We start from the raw sequence: 19571 nt of genomic DNA on the forward strand, positions 1-19571 counted from the left end.
GTGACAATATATGTATAGTGTTGAAGTGAGACTCTTTCAAAAAAGGGAGTATATTGTCCATGAAACACTAGCGACAATCAGACTACTCAGCCTTGCATTACAGAAGCCAACTGCAGTGCCAAATTTAAGATAGCAGTAGAGTAGCAGAGTCGCCTGCACGGCCACAGCCTTAGTTAATAATACCACAGAAACCTAAATTCTTTTGCATATCTGAATTCAAAGTAAAGCATGTGATCCAGAAGATTACAAACAGCTAAGCATTCCATAATTTGCAATTTCATTGCTGCTTTCCCTTTCCTTTTCCTCGTTTCAACTTTTTTACAGAAAATATGAAAATAAAACAGGTGCATTTGTAAATACCTTTGAAACAGACTTTGGTAATTACTCTGCCTCATGTTTTAGCTAGAGAGCTTCTATTGAAAAAGTAAACTACTATAGTTAAATAAAAGATGCAATAGAGCACACATAAAAGAACTATACAACTGCAGAAGTTTTTAACTGTTATCTGAGAGTAATATCTAACTGAAGTATAATTTTAGTACCTGAATGCCGCATTTCAGTGAAGACCAGTTTTAGTAATAAAAGTGGTTAAGTGCCTAAATCATACAGGTTTCCTTGAGATAAAAAGCTCTTATATGAACATAATATATGAGCTATTATTCTAGTGCTTTAAGAAATTGGTTATGTTACAGAGTAGCTTAACAGTAGCTTTAATATTTTGAAATTATTAAGAAGGTAAAATATAAACTCAGAGCATTATATGACTTTTAATACAGTAACTTCAGTTACTTCACACCCATTTGCATGAATTATGTCAATGCACAACCTCAGCCGTCACAAATCCTATGTCTTTAGGAGTCACTATTAAAGTTTTGGTAAACTTGTTCAACTTTAAATGCAAATTGCTGTTGTCCATCTATTAGATTGAGAGAAATCTCTCAGAGTGCTGGGATGCGCTGCTGTCCGACAGTGAGATGATGGAAAGGAATGTATGTGGCTTCCTCTCTTCATTTCCCATTCCTAAAGCTTTGGTTGGTAATGTACATCCTGCTCAAAGTGGACGGCTAATAATTTTTGACTGTCAAATATTGTCCAAGAGTTTCAAAGGAATGCACGCATTTTTGTGACCTCGTCTACTATTTTTGGAGCATTAGTCTACACATTTTGAACACTACTTTAATCTGAGGATGTGATCCATTAACCTGAATGTGGGAGACTCTTGGACACTTGCAAACATTGGAACAATGACTTGATAAATTATTTAAACTTGGACTTCAAATTACGGAATGGAGAACATACTTGTTTTGTATCAAACAATGAAATACAGCTTTCACCGAGAAGAAAATCCCAAAATTTCTGTAAGTCAGTGGAAAAAATAATTTATTGCAATTTCTTTTGCACATTAATGTGAAGCATTTATACATATATATTCTGTGCTGATAAGGTATACTAGATATAGACAATTTTTGTACACAAAGTAATTGCACTATCCTATTTTGTAATGCAAATATTCAGAAATTATCAGTCATATAAGAACAGGTATTATTCACATAAAAATGCACTGTATGTTGAAGTTACTAAAGGTCTACGCATCTGAAACCTTTTCTGCTTTTAGTAACTGTATCAGCTGATAAAAGACACTATGTCCCCTTATAAGCTTACATCCCTTAAATATGCCATGATGCCTAGAATATTATCAGGTCCTCCCAAGGAATAAAATAAGATCATTTCTGAAAATTAGATAGACCAAACCAAAAGGCAACCATGACAGCCATGTCCTGGCAGCATGCCTTTCAATTCTGGGGGCTGGGGGCACCATCAGAAAAGAATCAAAGCACTACAGATGGTCTAAAATTGTCCAGCAATCTATTATTAACAAGACAACTTAATTTAGTTAATATAAATCAATGAGAAATACATTGCAAGTGAACAGCATTTCAGTAGAAGTACATTGGCACATGCTTCAAATGGCAGTATCAGACAAACAACTGCCCCCTTTCAATATAGAAATGTTTACATAGTGTCTACAAAGGGAAAATGCAGGGTGATATCGAAAGAGGAACCTTTTTCTAACCAGGAATTTACAGTGCATCAAGTGTTATTCACGAAATGAATGGGAAGCATGGTAATAGCAGAACTATATCTGATAAGCCACATTTATACAATAATTTTCATAATGCTGCTGTAGGTATTTTTAAAAATAGTTCTTTATGTTCATTGCTCTGCCCAACAACTGAAACACCTGTCTTTCCAGAAATGTCACTGATTAACGTAACCACTATACTTCAGAGATGAAGATGAAGATGTGAAGCATTAGATTGAAGTGGTTAGTTATGGCATGCATACTACAAAATTTTACTCAATATTATCTGGTGGTAGGAAGAGCCACATGACTGACGTGCAAAAATGCGTATCAAAAAAAGGAAAGCTTGAAATACATGCTCATAGCAGAGATACAACAATACCAAACATTAAGGACAAAAAAAAAGCAAGCGAGCCTGGAGAAAAATGGTGAGTATGACTACAGGAGGAGGGCAAAAGACAATGAATGGTACTGCACATGGCAATGGGAGATATGATGTGAAATAACATCCATAACTCAACCTTACTGCCTGGCACCCTATTTTGGGGACAGTATTGCACCCTATCCAGCGTCCTCTTCCTCTTCCCTCAGCTCAGAAAGCATCTTGCTTTGTTTCCTTGAGTGCATGCAAGTAGAATTTGAGAAGTAAGGGATTTTCTTTGAAGCAACAACACAGTGGGTCAATGCAGTGACAAAATACATTTTACAACTTGCAAGCAATATCAGTACATAATAAAAATAATTAAACACAGCATATGTAATGCACATATTTCTTTTGTATGTGTTGTATGTAGGAACGTACAATTCCTACATTCCCTGATGAACTACCAGCTCTGACAGAGATACTTTAACTTCTTCCCATCAGTAGTGTGGGGACGGGACAGAAGAGAAAGCTATTTGAAAGTGGGGAATGATGGAAATTGCAGTCAGACATCTGAGGCTCTCTGCAAGCTTTATTTTTTACAACAAATCTGTTTCTCAAGAGAGAAGCTGCAGCTGAACCTCTGTTAAAATAATAATGATGGTAATAATTAATCCCATAACATGCAAACAAGCAGATGCAAAATGAGTAATTGGTCACAGTTGCTTTTGTTCTATGTATATTTCTCATGCAATTATAATTTTTGCTGTAATGGTATCATGGAAGAGGTATCTTAAGCGGACAAAAGTAAAGGAGCAGCACTCCAAACCAAAACTGATTCTTGTAAATCAGGTCTTTCTCAGAAGTAACTACTGCTCATGGTGACTGATATTGCAGATGCCAGCTTAGGAACCAAGTTTGAGGTACACCGAGCAGCTCCGACCCTATCATTTTTTACAGGCCTAGCAGAGAGACAGCATATTTTAAGCCTTGGTTTCACATCTTTATGACAGCTCTAAGTATTTTGTCCTCTTTCCTCACAATATATTAATTACTGGGCTTCAGGGTAAATATTATGCTGATAGATTTGCAAATGCTGAGCTAACCACTCTCTAAGGGATATAATGAAAAGGAGAATATATCACTAATGTGAATCAATCCTAGATTTAAAGATATTGGAGGTAGAAAACTTCACAGTAAAAGAATAATCAGCAGAAATTTCTTCAGGATGATTTAAGAAATATTTTAATTTTTACTTCTATAAGCCACTTCTTGCTATATTCTAGAGTGACCTTTCAGGAAATTTACTATATAGTTTCTGAATACATGTTAACATGCCATACTTATTGTTATGAACAGTCCCCTTGAAATTAACGGTACTGCACATGATAATACATTAGCATATGTATGTGTTTGAAAGGTCAGAGAGAATAAGATGCTGAAAAGAAAACCACGCTTGCCTAAAGCAAAGCGATTACTCTAAGGTAATCAAACATAAAAAAGTTGGTTATCTGATTTCTGCTTTTGGATTACAACTATTATGTACAGCCTATAAAGTGCCAGAAATAACATGAAGAGTACCTTCACAAGACAAAGAGAAACTGCAAACAATTTAGAAAATCTTAAAGTAGTGAAACTCAGTGCATCTTGTGTATGGACAGTGGAAATTGTGCAGGGAGTGAAAAAGAATTAAAAGATTAGAGGATTATATTCTTTCACTTTTCAAAATCACCTCTGACAAAATGATTATCCGTTCAAATCACCACATGAATGTATCTTTCTAGTCTCCTTCGAAACTTACTACAATTTAGAAGAGGTACCTGTGACGGGAGAAGTCCTTCTATCTATAAGAATTACACGTGTATCCGAATTTCAGAATTAACAAAAACTAACAAAAATTAGAGAGACTTTTTAAGTATGCTTAAACTGTTAGTCTTAAGTGCTCCTGAAAATCAGGCTGACAGTATTTTTCTGTCAGGTTTAATCCTGCCCCCATGACCCTCTCTACAAAGCTAGAGTAGTAGATAATAGTATCAGCAAGGACCTCTCAGGATTGCTGTGAGGATTAACAAAACCAACTGTTGTACAAGATTGCTAAATGGAAATTGCAATATTTAAAATTCTGAACTATCTGAACCCTATATTTGTATTAAATATGGGTGAGGCTGAAACAAGGAAAATACCCACCTGACTCAGTACCCCTCTGAAATTTTACATTTAAAATCACAATGTGTCCTGCTACAAATGATAGGACATAATTTATAATGCAGAAAAAAGTGAAAGGTGTTTAATTAAAATATATTTTAAATACAGCTATAGATTTGAAAGAATGGTAGCCACGTGAAATTATAGTTAATCTTGATACAGAATAAAAATAGAAAAGTATTATCAAAAGTGGCACCCAGATTATTATTGTAAGTAACATATACTAAAATACAGACTTCAGGAGAGTTAAAGTACAGGCTCTCCCCTGAAGTTTAATACTGGGGGTTAATACTGGGAGTTACCATTAAAAAGTCAGTATTCATATACTTTGGTACCAGTGGTAATAAATCTGGATTAGATCTCCTGAAGAGCCCAAACAGTTTAACAGCCTAAATTTCATTTTCAGAAGCACATGAGTATTCAGACACATAATTAATTGCCTGTGACTTACAAGAATTATTTCAGTCAAGGTAACTGATGACTTTCATTATCTTAGTCAGGTGTATTTTTAAGATTAAATACATTAGCATAAAACTCTTTTTGTATTGCTTCAAGATAAAATTCAAGCTATGTAAATTACTTTTACCCTTTTTTTTCTCCCTGTTGGCAATGGGTGGAAAGTATGCACCTGCTCAGCTATGGCAAATCAGCTGGCATACTGTAACCTGATTAAGTGTCTAAGTTTGTATCATACTTGTGAGTCTAGATCTTATTGGCTTTTAATGAGACTTTGGTTAATACATGCCCAGACTTTGGAAACTGAGGCATAAGCTTAAAGACCACTCAGTGCTTGAAGAGCTTTTCCCTACATCATTTTGAGAAGAGGATTTAGGCTCATATGTCATTTAGAAGAGACAGTTTTCACCCTGTATATTTCTAAAGCAAGACCTCTGTCATGCAACAGTCTCTGAACAAGCAGATCCATGTGGGGTTAACAGACCATCACACACATCAGGTGTGAACCTGCCTGCAAGTAGTTGCTGGGCTGTTGCCTGTATATTTGAAGGCACATTTATTCACTCACTGTAATAAAGCAAATGGTGAATTTTGAAGTGCTGATAACCAGACATGGCAGCTAAACAGAAACGGACATTATATTGCAAAATCTAGTACAGTGGAGAAATCCGTAAGAAGAGGGAGATATAAATATTTAAACACTTGGCATTCCCTCAAGGACTTTTTAAAATACAAAAGTATTCTTTCAGGGACTGCACAAACTACAAAGACAAATAATGAAGCACTTAATGTGCTGTCAAGATAGTAAATGCATTAATGAAATAGTCTTGTATAAAACTCTTCATTTTTTCTAGGGAACATTTAGTTTTGCAGATGCAAATGGATCTCAGTGGTTTAGATTAAATTTGTCATGTTTATGCCTTTTTTTAAAAAAAAAATTACACTCTGTTTAGTCATACCTCTGTCTCTGTACTCTTTCTGGACAAAAACCAAACCTGCATCGGTTCTTTTTTACCCTTCATAGAAACTGGACCCCTGTACTCCAGGTGGAACTGAGGATCTGAATTTTCTGGTGTCATAAGACACCTGAAATTGAAAGAGAAAACATGTAAATGTATGCACTATGCATGCACACCACACACTATAAAAAATATTAAACATGCTACAGATGTGAGCAAATTAATAAAAGAGACAAATTTATCTCTAGATCATTATTATATTTGCATACCGATAATGGTATATCATAATGCAGTCTGCCATACAGTCTCATGAGAACTCATGTACTTAAATAAAGTGTTGCAGGAGTCCTGTCACTTTCAACTCCAAATACACTGATGTTATACTGACAAAGTGATTTATTTTAAGATGTCAACACCAATAAAAATATTGCATCACCCACCTGTAAGTATATTCAGAGACATTGATCTTTCCCTTTTCTCCAGTAGTTTCTGTTCTGCTTGTTAGATTGACAGTATTTCCAAAGAGACAGTAACGTGGCATCCTTTGGCCTATGACACCTGTGACTACCTCACCAGTATGGATTCCTATTGTTATCTTTAGAGAAAAAATAAAGTTTGAATATTCAAAATCAACATAACGAATCTGATGCTTCTGACTAAATACAGATATTATGCCATTTCTATCTACTAGAGTTTATTTCTCCAATGTGCCACTCCTGCTTCTTCAAAGCCTTGCATTTTGTGTTTTGTGTCCTCCCACATGAATGAACAAAATACGTATTTTTCCAGCATGCACCCAGCCATGCTGCTATTATGTACTGTGAAATTAAAAAAAGGGGAAAGAGAGGCATACTCTGCAGGTCTGCGTTTAATGAGTACTCAGAAGATACAGAAATGAATGGTATAGGTCAAGAAAAAAGATGTTTTTTAGAGGAAACATGGTATTTTGCATTTAAAAGCTCAAGAGATAGGACAGGGGTTTGGAGAAGCTCATTCTTATAGCACAGTACAGTTATTCTAAAGCCCCAAATCAAACCTTCTCACTTCTTTGCCCAGTGATAAAGTGAAGTACACAGATCTAAGCTAGGTGTTAGACCAATAACATTCATGTAAATAGAAATATGCATCACACTCATTACTTATTTTGCTTTCTTTCAAAGCCTTCTGATGAGGACAGGTCAATGCAGCCTCCCCCGTTCTGAATTAATACCACAACATCTTCATAAAATCCCACAATGAGTGAATTTCCACTAATATACATGGTTGCCAGTAATCATTGCCATAACTGCCTGTGGAACTGTACTTTTCTTTTTAATGCAATATTTTCTCATGCTGAGGATCTGAAGCATGATCAAAACTATTAGTGAAGGAATATTATTGTTCTGTTCATAGAGATGAAGAAGACTTAACAAATTGTACTTGATGTGGAATGGGAATTTGTTGATTAGATTGAATTGATCAGAAAACAGACATAAATGATGCATACCTAATGTATTTTTTTAAAAGGTTAAGCACAATATTAGATTTTAAGGTCTGGGAACTGCATGTGTCACATCTACATGTGACTTTTCATATTATTTGTAGCTATCAGTCTCAAAAACTAGCAATAACAAAGTTTGCACCGACTGGGACTTGAGCATTATCGTATTTCAAAGCATTATCATCATATCAAAGAATGGGCTCTTCATTCAAGCCCACTCATTTACTAACCTGTACAGGCTCACCATCTACTTGAACTTGGCCTGCTATTTCCATCATGTCCAATGCCAGGTGGCAGATAGATCGTGCATGATGAATGCAAGGCTCTGGTAGACCACTCACTGTCATATACTTGTCCCCAACTGTTTCCACCTATCAAGATACATATTTTTCAATTACTTTATTACCATGGGCTTTAGAGTACTAGAATGGACGTCGTGCTTCCTTCAAGACTGCTTGTCCTTTCAAATAGTTTCCCTTCACTTTCATTCAAATCACCCTAAATCCCATCATCTCTGCTTGTTACTGAAGAGAATTTATTGTATGCCCACAATGCAACAAATTCAAATGACATTGTGATTGAATGAATTTTAGCCTCCCTTTTGGGGTCTTCTGAATTTCTGTAGAAACTGAGCACTATATTTGTTTTGACTCACACCCTTGATTCACTTGGTACAGGACATAAAATTGATTTCTAGTAAAAGCTAGGAATGAATCTTATATGTATAAACACACAAGCATACACATGTACATATATATGGGATCTCTCTCTCCCTATCTACCTGCTACCAGATGCATCTGCAACTATACTTTGGAATGAAATTCACATTGAATAACTGAATAATAAGTTATAATTTACAACCATGAGAACCAGGTATATGACTGAAAAACTTAAAGCACAGGGTCAGCAGAACCACAAACTGCTTGTGTAAGTGTTCACAACTGCTAAAGGTGGAAGTAGATTTATATATCCACCTAATGGGTGACTGTGAAGAAATCCTGCTGAGAACCAAGCCCTTTATGTTCCTTCATACATTTAGAGATAAACAACATACTCTTCTTTACCTATGTAATATCAGGTAACACTGAGACTGAGAACAAAGACTGAGTACCTAACTATTTTTTTAAAAAAGACTAAAATCCAAAGGATGGAAAAGAGTGACATGATAGTAAATTATTGAAAAGTCACAGATTAAATGCTTTGAAAATCTTCTACTTACCTTATAAACAAATGGATTCCTTCGTGAATCAGTCAGAATATCAAATCTCGTGTAAAGATCATTTAAAAGATTAACAATCTTCATGGCTCCCTCTCCAGAGGCATGTTTACTACAGAAGGCATTGAATCCAACAATGCCACTGAAAAGAATGGTCACATTGTCATACCGCTTAGCTGGAACAGGACGCTTGTGTCTCAGTTCATTTGCCACTGATGGTGGTAGAACAGAGTACAGTAATCTAAATGTGTAAGAAAAGAAAGGCACAAGCAAAACAGAAAGAATGTGGAGAAAGGTCTTTGCACCAGCACTCTTCAAATATTAACTTAGTACCTCTCATAGTGTTTATTACATACCTGCTTTGTCAAAGAGCAATATAAAAGATGATGTTTACTGAACCATATGTTATTTGGGAAACAGGAACTGATCTACATCAGTGTACTTAAAGCCATGACATTTCAAACACACACTAATACACCGAAATTACCAATAAAATGAGGGATATATTACTAATTCTTCTGACATGACCTGTTAATAGTGTCTTGGATCATTTCTGCTTATTGCTTAAGAGTTTCTGCCATATTCTCAGCTCATATAGTCTGGTTTTGCTCACAGAACCATAAAAACTGCAAAAAAGGCCATGAAGAGATCCGACAGTTTTCCACGCTTGATCAACTCATGCATTGCTAAATGCTTCCTCTTCTGTTGAGAATGATGCTTTTAGGGTTTATTGCATGTTTTTATAATTAATAGTCTATATGACATATTAAGACTTGTTCATATTAGAAATTATGCAAAAATAAAATCCAAATCACACACACAGAGCTTCACTCCACTCTCATGTATATTCCTTCAACTTTCTAACTGCCATCTTAAGGTGTATTTCCCTCCTTACACAGCTAAGTGGGCAAGCTGAAGTTCTCTGACTGTTTCACAATCTTAAGCATCATTTTGTACACAGCCTCCTGCACAAGCCCTCATTAGTTGCATTTTTGGCAAGTTCACTACTGCAATGAGTTATAATTAGTGAATACTTTTGGCACATGATATAGTAACTGACACTGTCTGTTTCAGCGGCTGCCAAGAAGGCTCGAATTCCTGAAGATAAAATGACTTTATAAAGCAAGTAACCAGGAATGAATAGAAAAAGTATTTTTTAGGCTTCTTTTCTCTCTGACTCTTCCATTCATCCCTTTCAATAATTTCCACTACTACTACAAAAAAAATCTGTCAATAGAATTCATAGCACAACAAATGTTAATTCTACTACTAAACAAGCATAATCCACAATAAATTCTTCTGTTACAGAGATGGGAACTATGTTTTATAAACAAGAGTCAACCATCAACCCCACGTGGCTTGTCACACAAACTTTTGTTTAATTTACCTGCCAGTAGTCCTTGAGCTGAGCTGCCATAGACTAATGCTATGAATTTGATTTTATAGTTACCTGTAGAAATGGATTTGGGGCCCAATGCATATACTTTATTATTATGTACTTAAATCTAGATAGTTGTATTATCTAGATAGCCCCAAAAGTTACTACAGGTAACTATAAAATCAAATTCCTAGCATTAGCTTATTGCAAAACCTCACCTTTACATAGACTATTTTCAAGGCTTATAAGATGTTTTTCTGTTCTATTACCCTGTGAGCATGGCAGTCCAAAAAGACAAAATGGTCTACAGCTGGTTTACAGAACTCTGTCAAATAGTAGCATTTGGGCATTCGTCAAATTCATCTTGGCTACAGGGACTGCATATAAGAAAATCTGCAAAACTACTGGTTTAGGTAATTCACAAAACAAAAAGAATTATCAGTTCACTTCTCATACATTTCCTTCTCAGGGAAGGAGCCATCAAAACACCTGTGCCTGTAACAGCCTAGACTGCAGATGATATTTGACAATCTAAATAAAGAAATACCCTATGAGGCATTGAAGTAAAATGTTCTTTCTTGACTCCAAAATTATCGGCCCTGAATATCTCTTATATTCCTTCCAAGATTCTGTTATTTTTTGCAGAAGGTAGCTATAAATAATATATTGATGTGACTGTTTCAGCTCAAAATCAGGATTTGATTCTTACGTGTCTGTCTTTTTCTTTTCATCTTCCAGTGCACGCAGTGTGTGCTGCAGTCTGTCAGTGAGGATCTCAAGCTCTTGAGTCAGTTTATATTCCTCTCTGAACTGCTCTCCCAAAAGAACCAGATCACGGGTAGCATCATGCAATGGAATATCACTCAGATATAAACCTCTTCTGGTTAAATCATCCAAGTTCATCACACTGCAATGTGGAGAAATATGTAACAATATGGGTACAATTAAACTTGCCAAACGAGCATTTAAAATTCAAATGAGCACCAGAGGCTGCTGAATAAGAGAAGAAAGGTTATGCTTCCGAACTTGTGATGAGCTGTACAACATACCCCTTCTATGAAATACCTTATTTGTGTTCATTCACGTTAACACATGGCTCTATTTTTGCATTTAAATACAGAATTCTCATTGGTGACTTCCATGAACATATCAAATACACATACTTCAGTACACAGATAAAAGTGAGATTATGTTAAGGTAGCCTCTTCCCTTTCTGTCTTCATCCACTCTCTCCCTTTTACACAGGAGATTAACATATCATAACTGTGTAATCTGGTGTGTTAGCTCAACACACTCTTCGCTAAGAAGCCCTCCATTCAATCGCCCATTGCAACCACTTCTTTATAATCATCACTGCTCTATTATATTAAAACTACTGCAAAAATATATGAATCCACAGAGGAAACCAAATCATTGTGCATTTCTTAGCACTCTCAGAGTAAGAAACAAAGGACAAAACTTGCCAAAAATCACGGAATCATAAGGAATTCCCATTTGTACAAACTGGGCCAGAGCATCCTGGTGTTTATATTGAATTATTTAATAATCAGCCATGTTCCGATGTTTAAATGCTCCTCCCTCTTTTAGTATAAACACTTCAAAATCAATGAAATCACTACTTGAACCTATTAATCTCTGTAGTACTATTCCCTTAAATGTTCTTAAAATTAGTAACTGTAAAATGAAAATCAACGTTATAGAACTCTTAAGGTTTAAAGTACCTTGGCGAACAAAGAAAGAGAATGCTGTCTGCTTCAGGCAAGTAGATCATTTGCCCTTTCAGGCGTAAGCAGCTGATTTCGGTGCCAGTCAGTTCATCTTCACATTCCAGCTTTTCCACATCCAACAGCCCCTCCTGGTGATCAAAAGTCACAATTATATAAGGACAATGGTATGTGTGTTATGCACCAGGCCACATACATAAGTGCCTTCACTAAGAAGGCAGTCAGAATGTCTGGAATAGAGTTACAGCCTACGTTAAACCCCAATTAATTTCTCACTTGAACATACCCATATTTTAATACTGTGATTTGCTACCTCAAAGATATAAAGCATGGTATCTTTCTTTACATTCATGTTCATAACTTCTTGTTTTCTTCTGTATCATTTCTTAACAATAGTTTGACAAAAGTATTGCCTATTCTATGAAGATCTATCTGTGCCTGGGAGCACATCTAAGTTATCTTGTTTTCTCTCAGGTACAGTTTTCTATAAATAAACAGCCTCCTTGACGCAGTAGGTGCTACTCTACATGCTACATTCATTCATGTCACCCACCTCCTCTCTTGCCCTCTTTAGAGAAAAGGACACAGAACTGTGTGTGAATGTATGGGCCCAAGCACGAACACATTTCATATTTGTCTCCCATATTGTTATGAAGCAAAAGTATATGTAATTGCCTTTCTACATTTACTTTGGTACAACACCATATAATGGGTTGACCCCTTACAAAGAAAGCATCAGACATGAAGTATACATACTTCATCATGCCTATATAGCATTCTATTTAACAGATACACATGAATTCACGCCTGTGACTTTTTCTTGGCTCAAAATGCAAAAGTAACTGAGCGTACTACTGTGCAAAGAATTTTCTCCGAAGACTTCTGAGCTTTCAGCACTTCTTCTTATCTCTTCAAAGCATACTTACTTAAAGAAAAGCCAGGTGAATATTCTCTAGTTACCTTGGTCCTCAGCACAAAGACTGTATTGATATGTGAGAGGATCCCATGGAAACTAATATCAATATGAGGCCGGACCAAGGAGAAAACTGACAACAGACTGCAATTTCCCGGCTGCAGCTAGAATTAAAAAAAAAAAAAAAGGGGGGAAAAAAATAGATTGTTATGTTTTATAATACAAATATACTGAATGGAAGATAATATATACTTTATGCATTCTCCATTAAAACACAAGGTTTTTAAATTAAGGATTTTACATCACAAGTATATTGACTTCAAAGTGCAATTCTAGTCTGCAAGATTACTTTGTAAAATTGTGTTAGACTATCACATTTGTTATCTGTCAAACTGTTCCCACTCTACAGTAAAAAAAGCTTTCCAGTGTCTTCCTCCTAAGTGATGTCCTTCAAACTCCCTTTTCAATGAGCTATGTTCTCTAAAGCACCAACTCTGATAATAAGGATTCTGATAGCCATCCACAGCAGGCTGAATAGTTTGTTATAGCTGTTCAGTGAATCCCCTTGGGAAGAATCTGGCAGAACTACTTACAAAGCTCTTCTTTCAAATCTTTCTGCAAAATTCAGAGAGAAATCACCAAAAACAAATTGCAGGAAAAACCAAGTAACATAAAATTGATTTTAAAAGTATGTCCATGATTCAGAAACAACATGGTATGTGCAACATTAGCCTACATAATTGTAAAGATCATTTGATGTTTTCATCATCTTACCTTTAGCTTCTCTCATATTACTGCTTTTACCTGTTGCTTATTTTTAGAAACACTGTCAGCTTTCAGGCAAGAACTGAGGTATCCTATTCATATGCAGAATACATAACATTAAAAGGACCTCTGAGTACTCTTTTACTGTAAATAACCAGAGGAAATTGCAGCAGCAGCATTCAGTTCAGAACACATATATACATATCACAAACATAGTATGGCTCATTAATACTGATCCTTTGATGCACAAGCTAAGAGAGTATACTACAGCTTCTGTTATTCTGCTCTTCAGTTATTCTGACACCTTAAGTATTTGAAGACATTACTGTCAAGTAATATCTATAGATTATGTACTTGCTGCTACACTATACAGTAGTATAAGCAAGACCATTTCCTGAACCCCAGGCCAAGTTGCACTGACTGTCTCACATCCACTTTAAAGAGTTATCTGCCACTTTCATAGCAAAAGTATCTTGGAGTGAGCTACAAGAAAGAATCAGGTATCAAGCTAACACCTGAATTGTGGGGGTGATCAGGTTTTCTCTGCTCAAGCTTATTCTCTTACTGCACATGGACATGACCACAAGGAACAGTGCTGTTGTAGAATTAGGGCTATTCTCACTGTCCTTTTTCAAACAAGAGGAGCACAATGTAGTAAAAATTATAGTTATACAGGAACACTGTTTAGACAGAGAATCCTGAATCTATTTTATTCATCTTCAAAATAAAACTTTGAAACATCTAGCATTAGGAATCTCTATGATTATTCATGTATGAGAATCATCTAACCTGTGGAAGGACTCTGTATATAGCATTGCCACACTGTGTGACGACCAGATCTCTGTCAAATATTATGTGGAAAGGAAAGGCCTTGCAGAAAGTATAGGGACTGATGCGAGACTCTTGGGTACCATTTTCTTCAAATCTGTCAAGGTCTTCATAGTAGTCTTCTTCTTTAGACTCTTTCTCTTCAATTAAAAACTGAATGTGGTCACATTCTTCATTTCTCTGTTGAATAACCTAGAAAAATGAAGGAAAACATGAAAAACTGAAAACTCTGCTACTCATTAATAGCTGGAATGCTACTATGAAGACAGGAATACATTTAAAGCAGAAAGATGAATTCAAGAATGATATCTGCATCTTGAAAAATATTATATTCTACTAAGTATTTCTGATTTTAGACAGTCTTTATAATTCCAGGTGAATAATTATGCCTTTGCTTAGCCACAGTTGCCCTTTGCATGAACAACATATTGAAGATCACTCAAATACAATCTATAAAGTCTGAATGAAATGTACATCCTGAAATCACGGGTCAAGGCTCAAGTTATGCTTGCTTTTACCAGTACATGCCAGAAAACAGGACTCTTTCCTCCCCTTGAATGAACATGTGGCAAGTCTTGAGTTACACAGACCACTTGAATCCTTATTTTGATGAAAGCTGTTTGCAAGATCTATAATACAACAGCAAACAGTGCTGACCAGAGGATGGGCATGTCACAGTCAGCCAGAAGAAAGGTGGATGGAGCAGATGTTTGAATATACAGTCCTTACACATGCAAGCAGTGATGACTGTAAGATCAGGACCAACAGATAAAACTAAAAGCAATTACAATCTTCTCCAAGCTGTATTCCATATTAAATGAAATCACAGCAAAACCAGAGTCATCTACAACAGTCAAATCTCAAATAAGTGTCTTCAATATAGCATTTCACACTTTAGTAATTTTACTCAAAGTTAGTATAAAATATGAAATTAATAGGGATTATTTTGTTTGCAGTGAGAGTCATGTATTGCAGTATAATTAAAGCTAGTAACTAATAGAATAATGTGATTTACCTTGAGAGACCAAATTCACCTCTTCTCAAGCCTAATTAGATTTAATGACTGGAACAGAACAATTCTATTTACACACTATTGTTTAGCGGCAGCCTTCTGGAACATGTTGCACCTGATTCTACTTTCATGTAGAGTCTGATCCTAAAGCTACTGAAGCAAAAAAAAGCTTCTTAAAATCTCTAATGCATCCTGATTCTGCCCTTTACACATAGTCTAACCACAGAGATTAACAGTTACAATATGAAAACAGAACGGATATGCACAAACACTGCACTTGATCCCCTAGATGTTTAGTTTACTAATTATTTCTCCTCCACAACTGTCAGCCATGCTAGCTGATCAGATGGGGAGTGCCGATTCCTTTATTTGTTCCTATACAAATGGAGGAGTCTAAAACAACAGAACTATTTTACTGCTAAATGATGCTTAATTTAAGACAGTAGTGTTCCTTGATGCCCTATTTGACTATTCATTTAAAGGAAAGACAGGCTTTTCTGGAGGACAGTTCCGAGCAGGAGCCTGATTTAGGTGCTCTGTACCATCTGCTGCATTAGTCTTCTCTTTCTGTTGCATACATAAGTAACTTAGAGAAAGATCAGCCTACTAAATTTACCAGCTAATGTAGGTACCTAAAGCTGGAAGTATGAACAAGTTCAAATGTTAATGATGATAAAACCTAAGTTCCTGAAGAAAGTGTGTTGATAATCCATATGGCAGTGTGTGGCAGAGAGAAGTGGGAAATTATGAGTTAATAAGAGGTAAACCTTGGAAAGAATATGTGGTGGTCATTTGAGGAAAACAAGTTATGTGGGTTTGTCTAGGAAAATGGAACATAGTAGATGGAAACCCAGTTTTCCTCTGAATTCAGGGTTTAAAGGTTCTCCATGTCTTCCTCTTTTAAATCATTATCCCTGAAATTGTAAGAGGCTGTGGCCGTACTGAGGATTGACAGAATGCAGTTATAGTCTCAAGTTCTTACTATCACTCATACACACTCCCACAGGTTTTATTTTATTATGACTAGTATTGCATCAAGGCATAGCCGAGATTATACACAGTACCCTTTTTCAGATTGTGTAGAATTATCACTAGAATTGATCTATGCTTCCAGATCATTTCCAGTCTTGGATCTTACTTCAAAGAGTTGCTCTTGCCACTACTGGAAAAAAAATGCATACTTTGGATGAAAAGCTTCTTCATTCAGCAAAGCAGTCCTAAAATTCCTTTTTAAAGATCTAATAATTTTTAAGGAAATGTTCATATTAACAGCACATCACCTTCCAGAGATATTAATATTATCACCTAATGACAGCCTTAGTCACTGCATACTAGTATTCTGTTACCAACCTGCACTTGTACTTACAGATTTTGAACTGCTACCATGCAGCACCTAATAAGATTTTTTATAACTTCCCATTTTTTTCCATTTATCAGAAATGAATGATGCATGCATAAACAAAACTCAAGTGTTGGTTAAAAAAACCCCACCTATAAAAATAGAAGTGCTACATGCTTCAAGATGTCTAGCTAAGTTTGAGACACGACCCTCCACAGATCCTACAAGCTTACATCACACATGATGTGCTATTTTCCTAACCTTTATAGATTAGAACTGTGTCAGTAACAGTGCAAAGCTGCAAGTTTCACAGCCATCTTCAAGTTCATTTGCAACACTATTTTTGACCAGACTCCAGGGCATCTAGAAATGCTTGCTTTACTAGGGCATCACATTAGGGCAGGAGATGAACAACAGGCCAAACACATGGAAAAGTCTCATATCTAACAAAACAGCCACAGTGCCAGCTGCACACTCCTGGTAAACCTGATATGCTGTGGACATGCCTGGTTTACTGAATTTGATTCTGGTCATCCACGCACAGATCATCATTAACAGAAGCTACAATCATACCCCTCTCCAGGCTTAGCAAGCTACTGATTCATCCTTAAGTAACTTCCTATTGGAAATGTAATTTCGCGACGCCTTATCTGCTCACATCATTTATGCACTATCTAATCTTCCTATCTCATGATTTCATCCACCTTGTCAGCAAGTTTAAAATAAGCACTTCTGGCCATTAACATAATATGTTAAATTCTGTCCCTTCACCTTTGTAACTACAGATCCAACCTAATTGGCCAGATACTTATCTCGCATAAAGACATGCCCTAGATACTCTGCAGTAAGCTTAATTAGAATAGAACTTATATATTGTTTCATTCTGCAAGTGAAGTTTGCAAGCCACAGAACTTCAGTATCATTTAAATATTGTTGAAGAAGCCTCTGCTAAATGCTTGACAAATGAAAGTTCAGTGACAGAAGCAACAAAGCCAGGAATCAAGTCTAATTCTTCCTCCCCCTGCGGTCTTAGCTCATGAAGTGACATCATTTCACCACGTCTAAGAGCTCAATCACCATAGTAACTGCAGTTAAAAACTGAAGGGAAAAATCACTCTCCTGGTTTCAAAGAGAATATATAACATCTAACTGCTAACCTGCCTGTGCTTTCCAGAATATATAACTTCAGAGTTTGTCCTTGCTTAGCCAAGTGAAAAGTCACACCAATATTTCAGGGAAGGACTATTCAGAGAACAGTTACTTTAAAATGACTTTGTGGTTTAATATATTCGGTGAGCTTCACACACAATATTATATCAAGCAGTATCATTGTGATACAGCATGTATAACAAACATATGCTATCTGTTAAACTTTCACTGATGTATCTACAAGACTCAATTCTATAGATATGAGCATGTCCCCAAGACATACTCGCATCTCAGCATGAGGGAGGGACAGAATGTCCTTGGACAAGGATCTTTTTCCACCAGATTGTGAAGATTAATGCAAAGTCAGGATTTTGCCATTTAAAGGTCAATACAGGACGAAATTCTTCATCGCCTCTGATCAAAACCACCTGTGCAATACTATTTGACAAATTTCACCGCAGCTGTTTCAGGGTGATCCTGAGGCAAAGCAGTTCACTGTGGAAACGGCACCACTCTTAGCTTTGCACACCCAAAGTTAAAACTGCAGGGATGTCTCCACCTGGCAGCTGGTTTCAAGGCAGAGACTCTCACTGCACCGAACCTCAGAGCCTGGAGCTAGTGAAGTTTCCTGCTGCTCTTATGTCAGAATTAGAGGCTGATTATGCTCCACGATTGATTTGTCTTCATACACAGCTAGCATTTTAATGTATGGATCAGTACTGCTTGTCCTCCACAAGTACCTAAGTAGTTTTTAGGTCAGCTCTGCAGCTGGTCACATTCTGGCTTTGTTTTTTTATATTGCCATTAGTAATGAGACAGTCAGAAATTACCATCCCGTCAAGGATTTCCCACTGGATGTTTCTCATTTGATATTGTAAACCATCTTCCCTGTCTAAAAGAAAGATTTTGATAATCTGCTCTCAGATGATAACAGAACTGCAGAAGTCTGTTTTCCCAACAGATTTTTGGGCTTTGTAGGATTCTACAACATTCTCCATTGACCTGTACCATTTGTAGCCTGAGGAATCTCTGTCCTGACTTTACCTCCACAGGTCACCCTCATTTATACACAAACAACCTCCGACAAGTGAAGCAAGAGAAGGCATAGCCAGAAGGCTGCTGGTCGCCAGCCACCATGAAGATTTTTAGTCTGCATACTGAGACTGGCAGAACTTAAATATTCTTAGTGTGTTCTCATAGTCAGCAACAATTCTTGGGACAATACCTGCTGCAAAAATTATATAGTCTTAGCTCTATTTAGCTAAAAATAGATTACCAAATTAGGGAAGATAAGGCAAATTGGATTTGAACTAATTAATCAATTAATGTCAACCTAGGCTTTCCTGAGCTATTCAACTGGAATCCAAGTTCAAAACAAACTGCCTTCCTTTCAGTGCTAACAGAGTTTAACAGAGGCAAACTGAGATTTTTTTTTTTTCTTGCCTTCAGATCACACATGCCCTAGGTGTTAAAAGAAAAGGTACATTTCCTGAAGGACACCATTCTGGGAAAATAAAGCCCTACTGTATTTCAGAAGAACATGGGGGGGGGGGGGGGGGGGGGGGGGAAGAGAGAGATGTATGTATGCATATATAAAATAGTTCTGTGTGAAATTGCAGAAACATGATAAAATTAAACATTTTTTTTCTATTTAGCTATTTCTCCACCCAAAGAAACAATTTGAGACAAAACAAGAACAATGT

The 19571-nt window shown here is 36.3% G+C and overlaps 1 protein-coding gene across 3 annotated transcripts in view; it reads right to left on the bottom strand.

Annotated features, from left to right (window-relative positions):
* The window catches only part of GUCY1B1 (guanylate cyclase 1 soluble subunit beta 1), a 60289-nt gene that overhangs the window by 14205 nt on the left and 26513 nt on the right, over positions 1-19571 (bottom strand). For 2 of the 3 annotated variants that reach the window (XM_075029400.1, XM_075029397.1), the window contains exons 6-13: positions 14330-14560; positions 12823-12939; positions 11860-11993; positions 10848-11045; positions 8764-9001; positions 7775-7915; positions 6505-6659; positions 6065-6191 (exon numbers count right to left, since the gene is read on the bottom strand). In XM_075029400.1, the coding sequence (XP_074885501.1) occupies positions 6065-6191; positions 6505-6659; positions 7775-7915; positions 8764-9001; positions 10848-11045; positions 11860-11993; positions 12823-12939; positions 14330-14560 (1341 nt within the window). Of the gene's footprint in view, positions 1-1363; positions 6192-6504; positions 6660-7774; positions 7916-8763; positions 9002-10847; positions 11046-11859; positions 11994-12822; positions 12940-14329; positions 14561-19571 lie in introns of those variants that run through there. The other variant, XM_075029407.1, reaches the window with a different exon arrangement.

The sequence above is a fragment of the Buteo buteo genome, chromosome 1, assembly GCF_964188355.1.
Source record: "Buteo buteo chromosome 1, bButBut1.hap1.1, whole genome shotgun sequence".
NCBI lineage: Eukaryota > Metazoa > Chordata > Aves > Accipitriformes > Accipitridae > Buteo > Buteo buteo.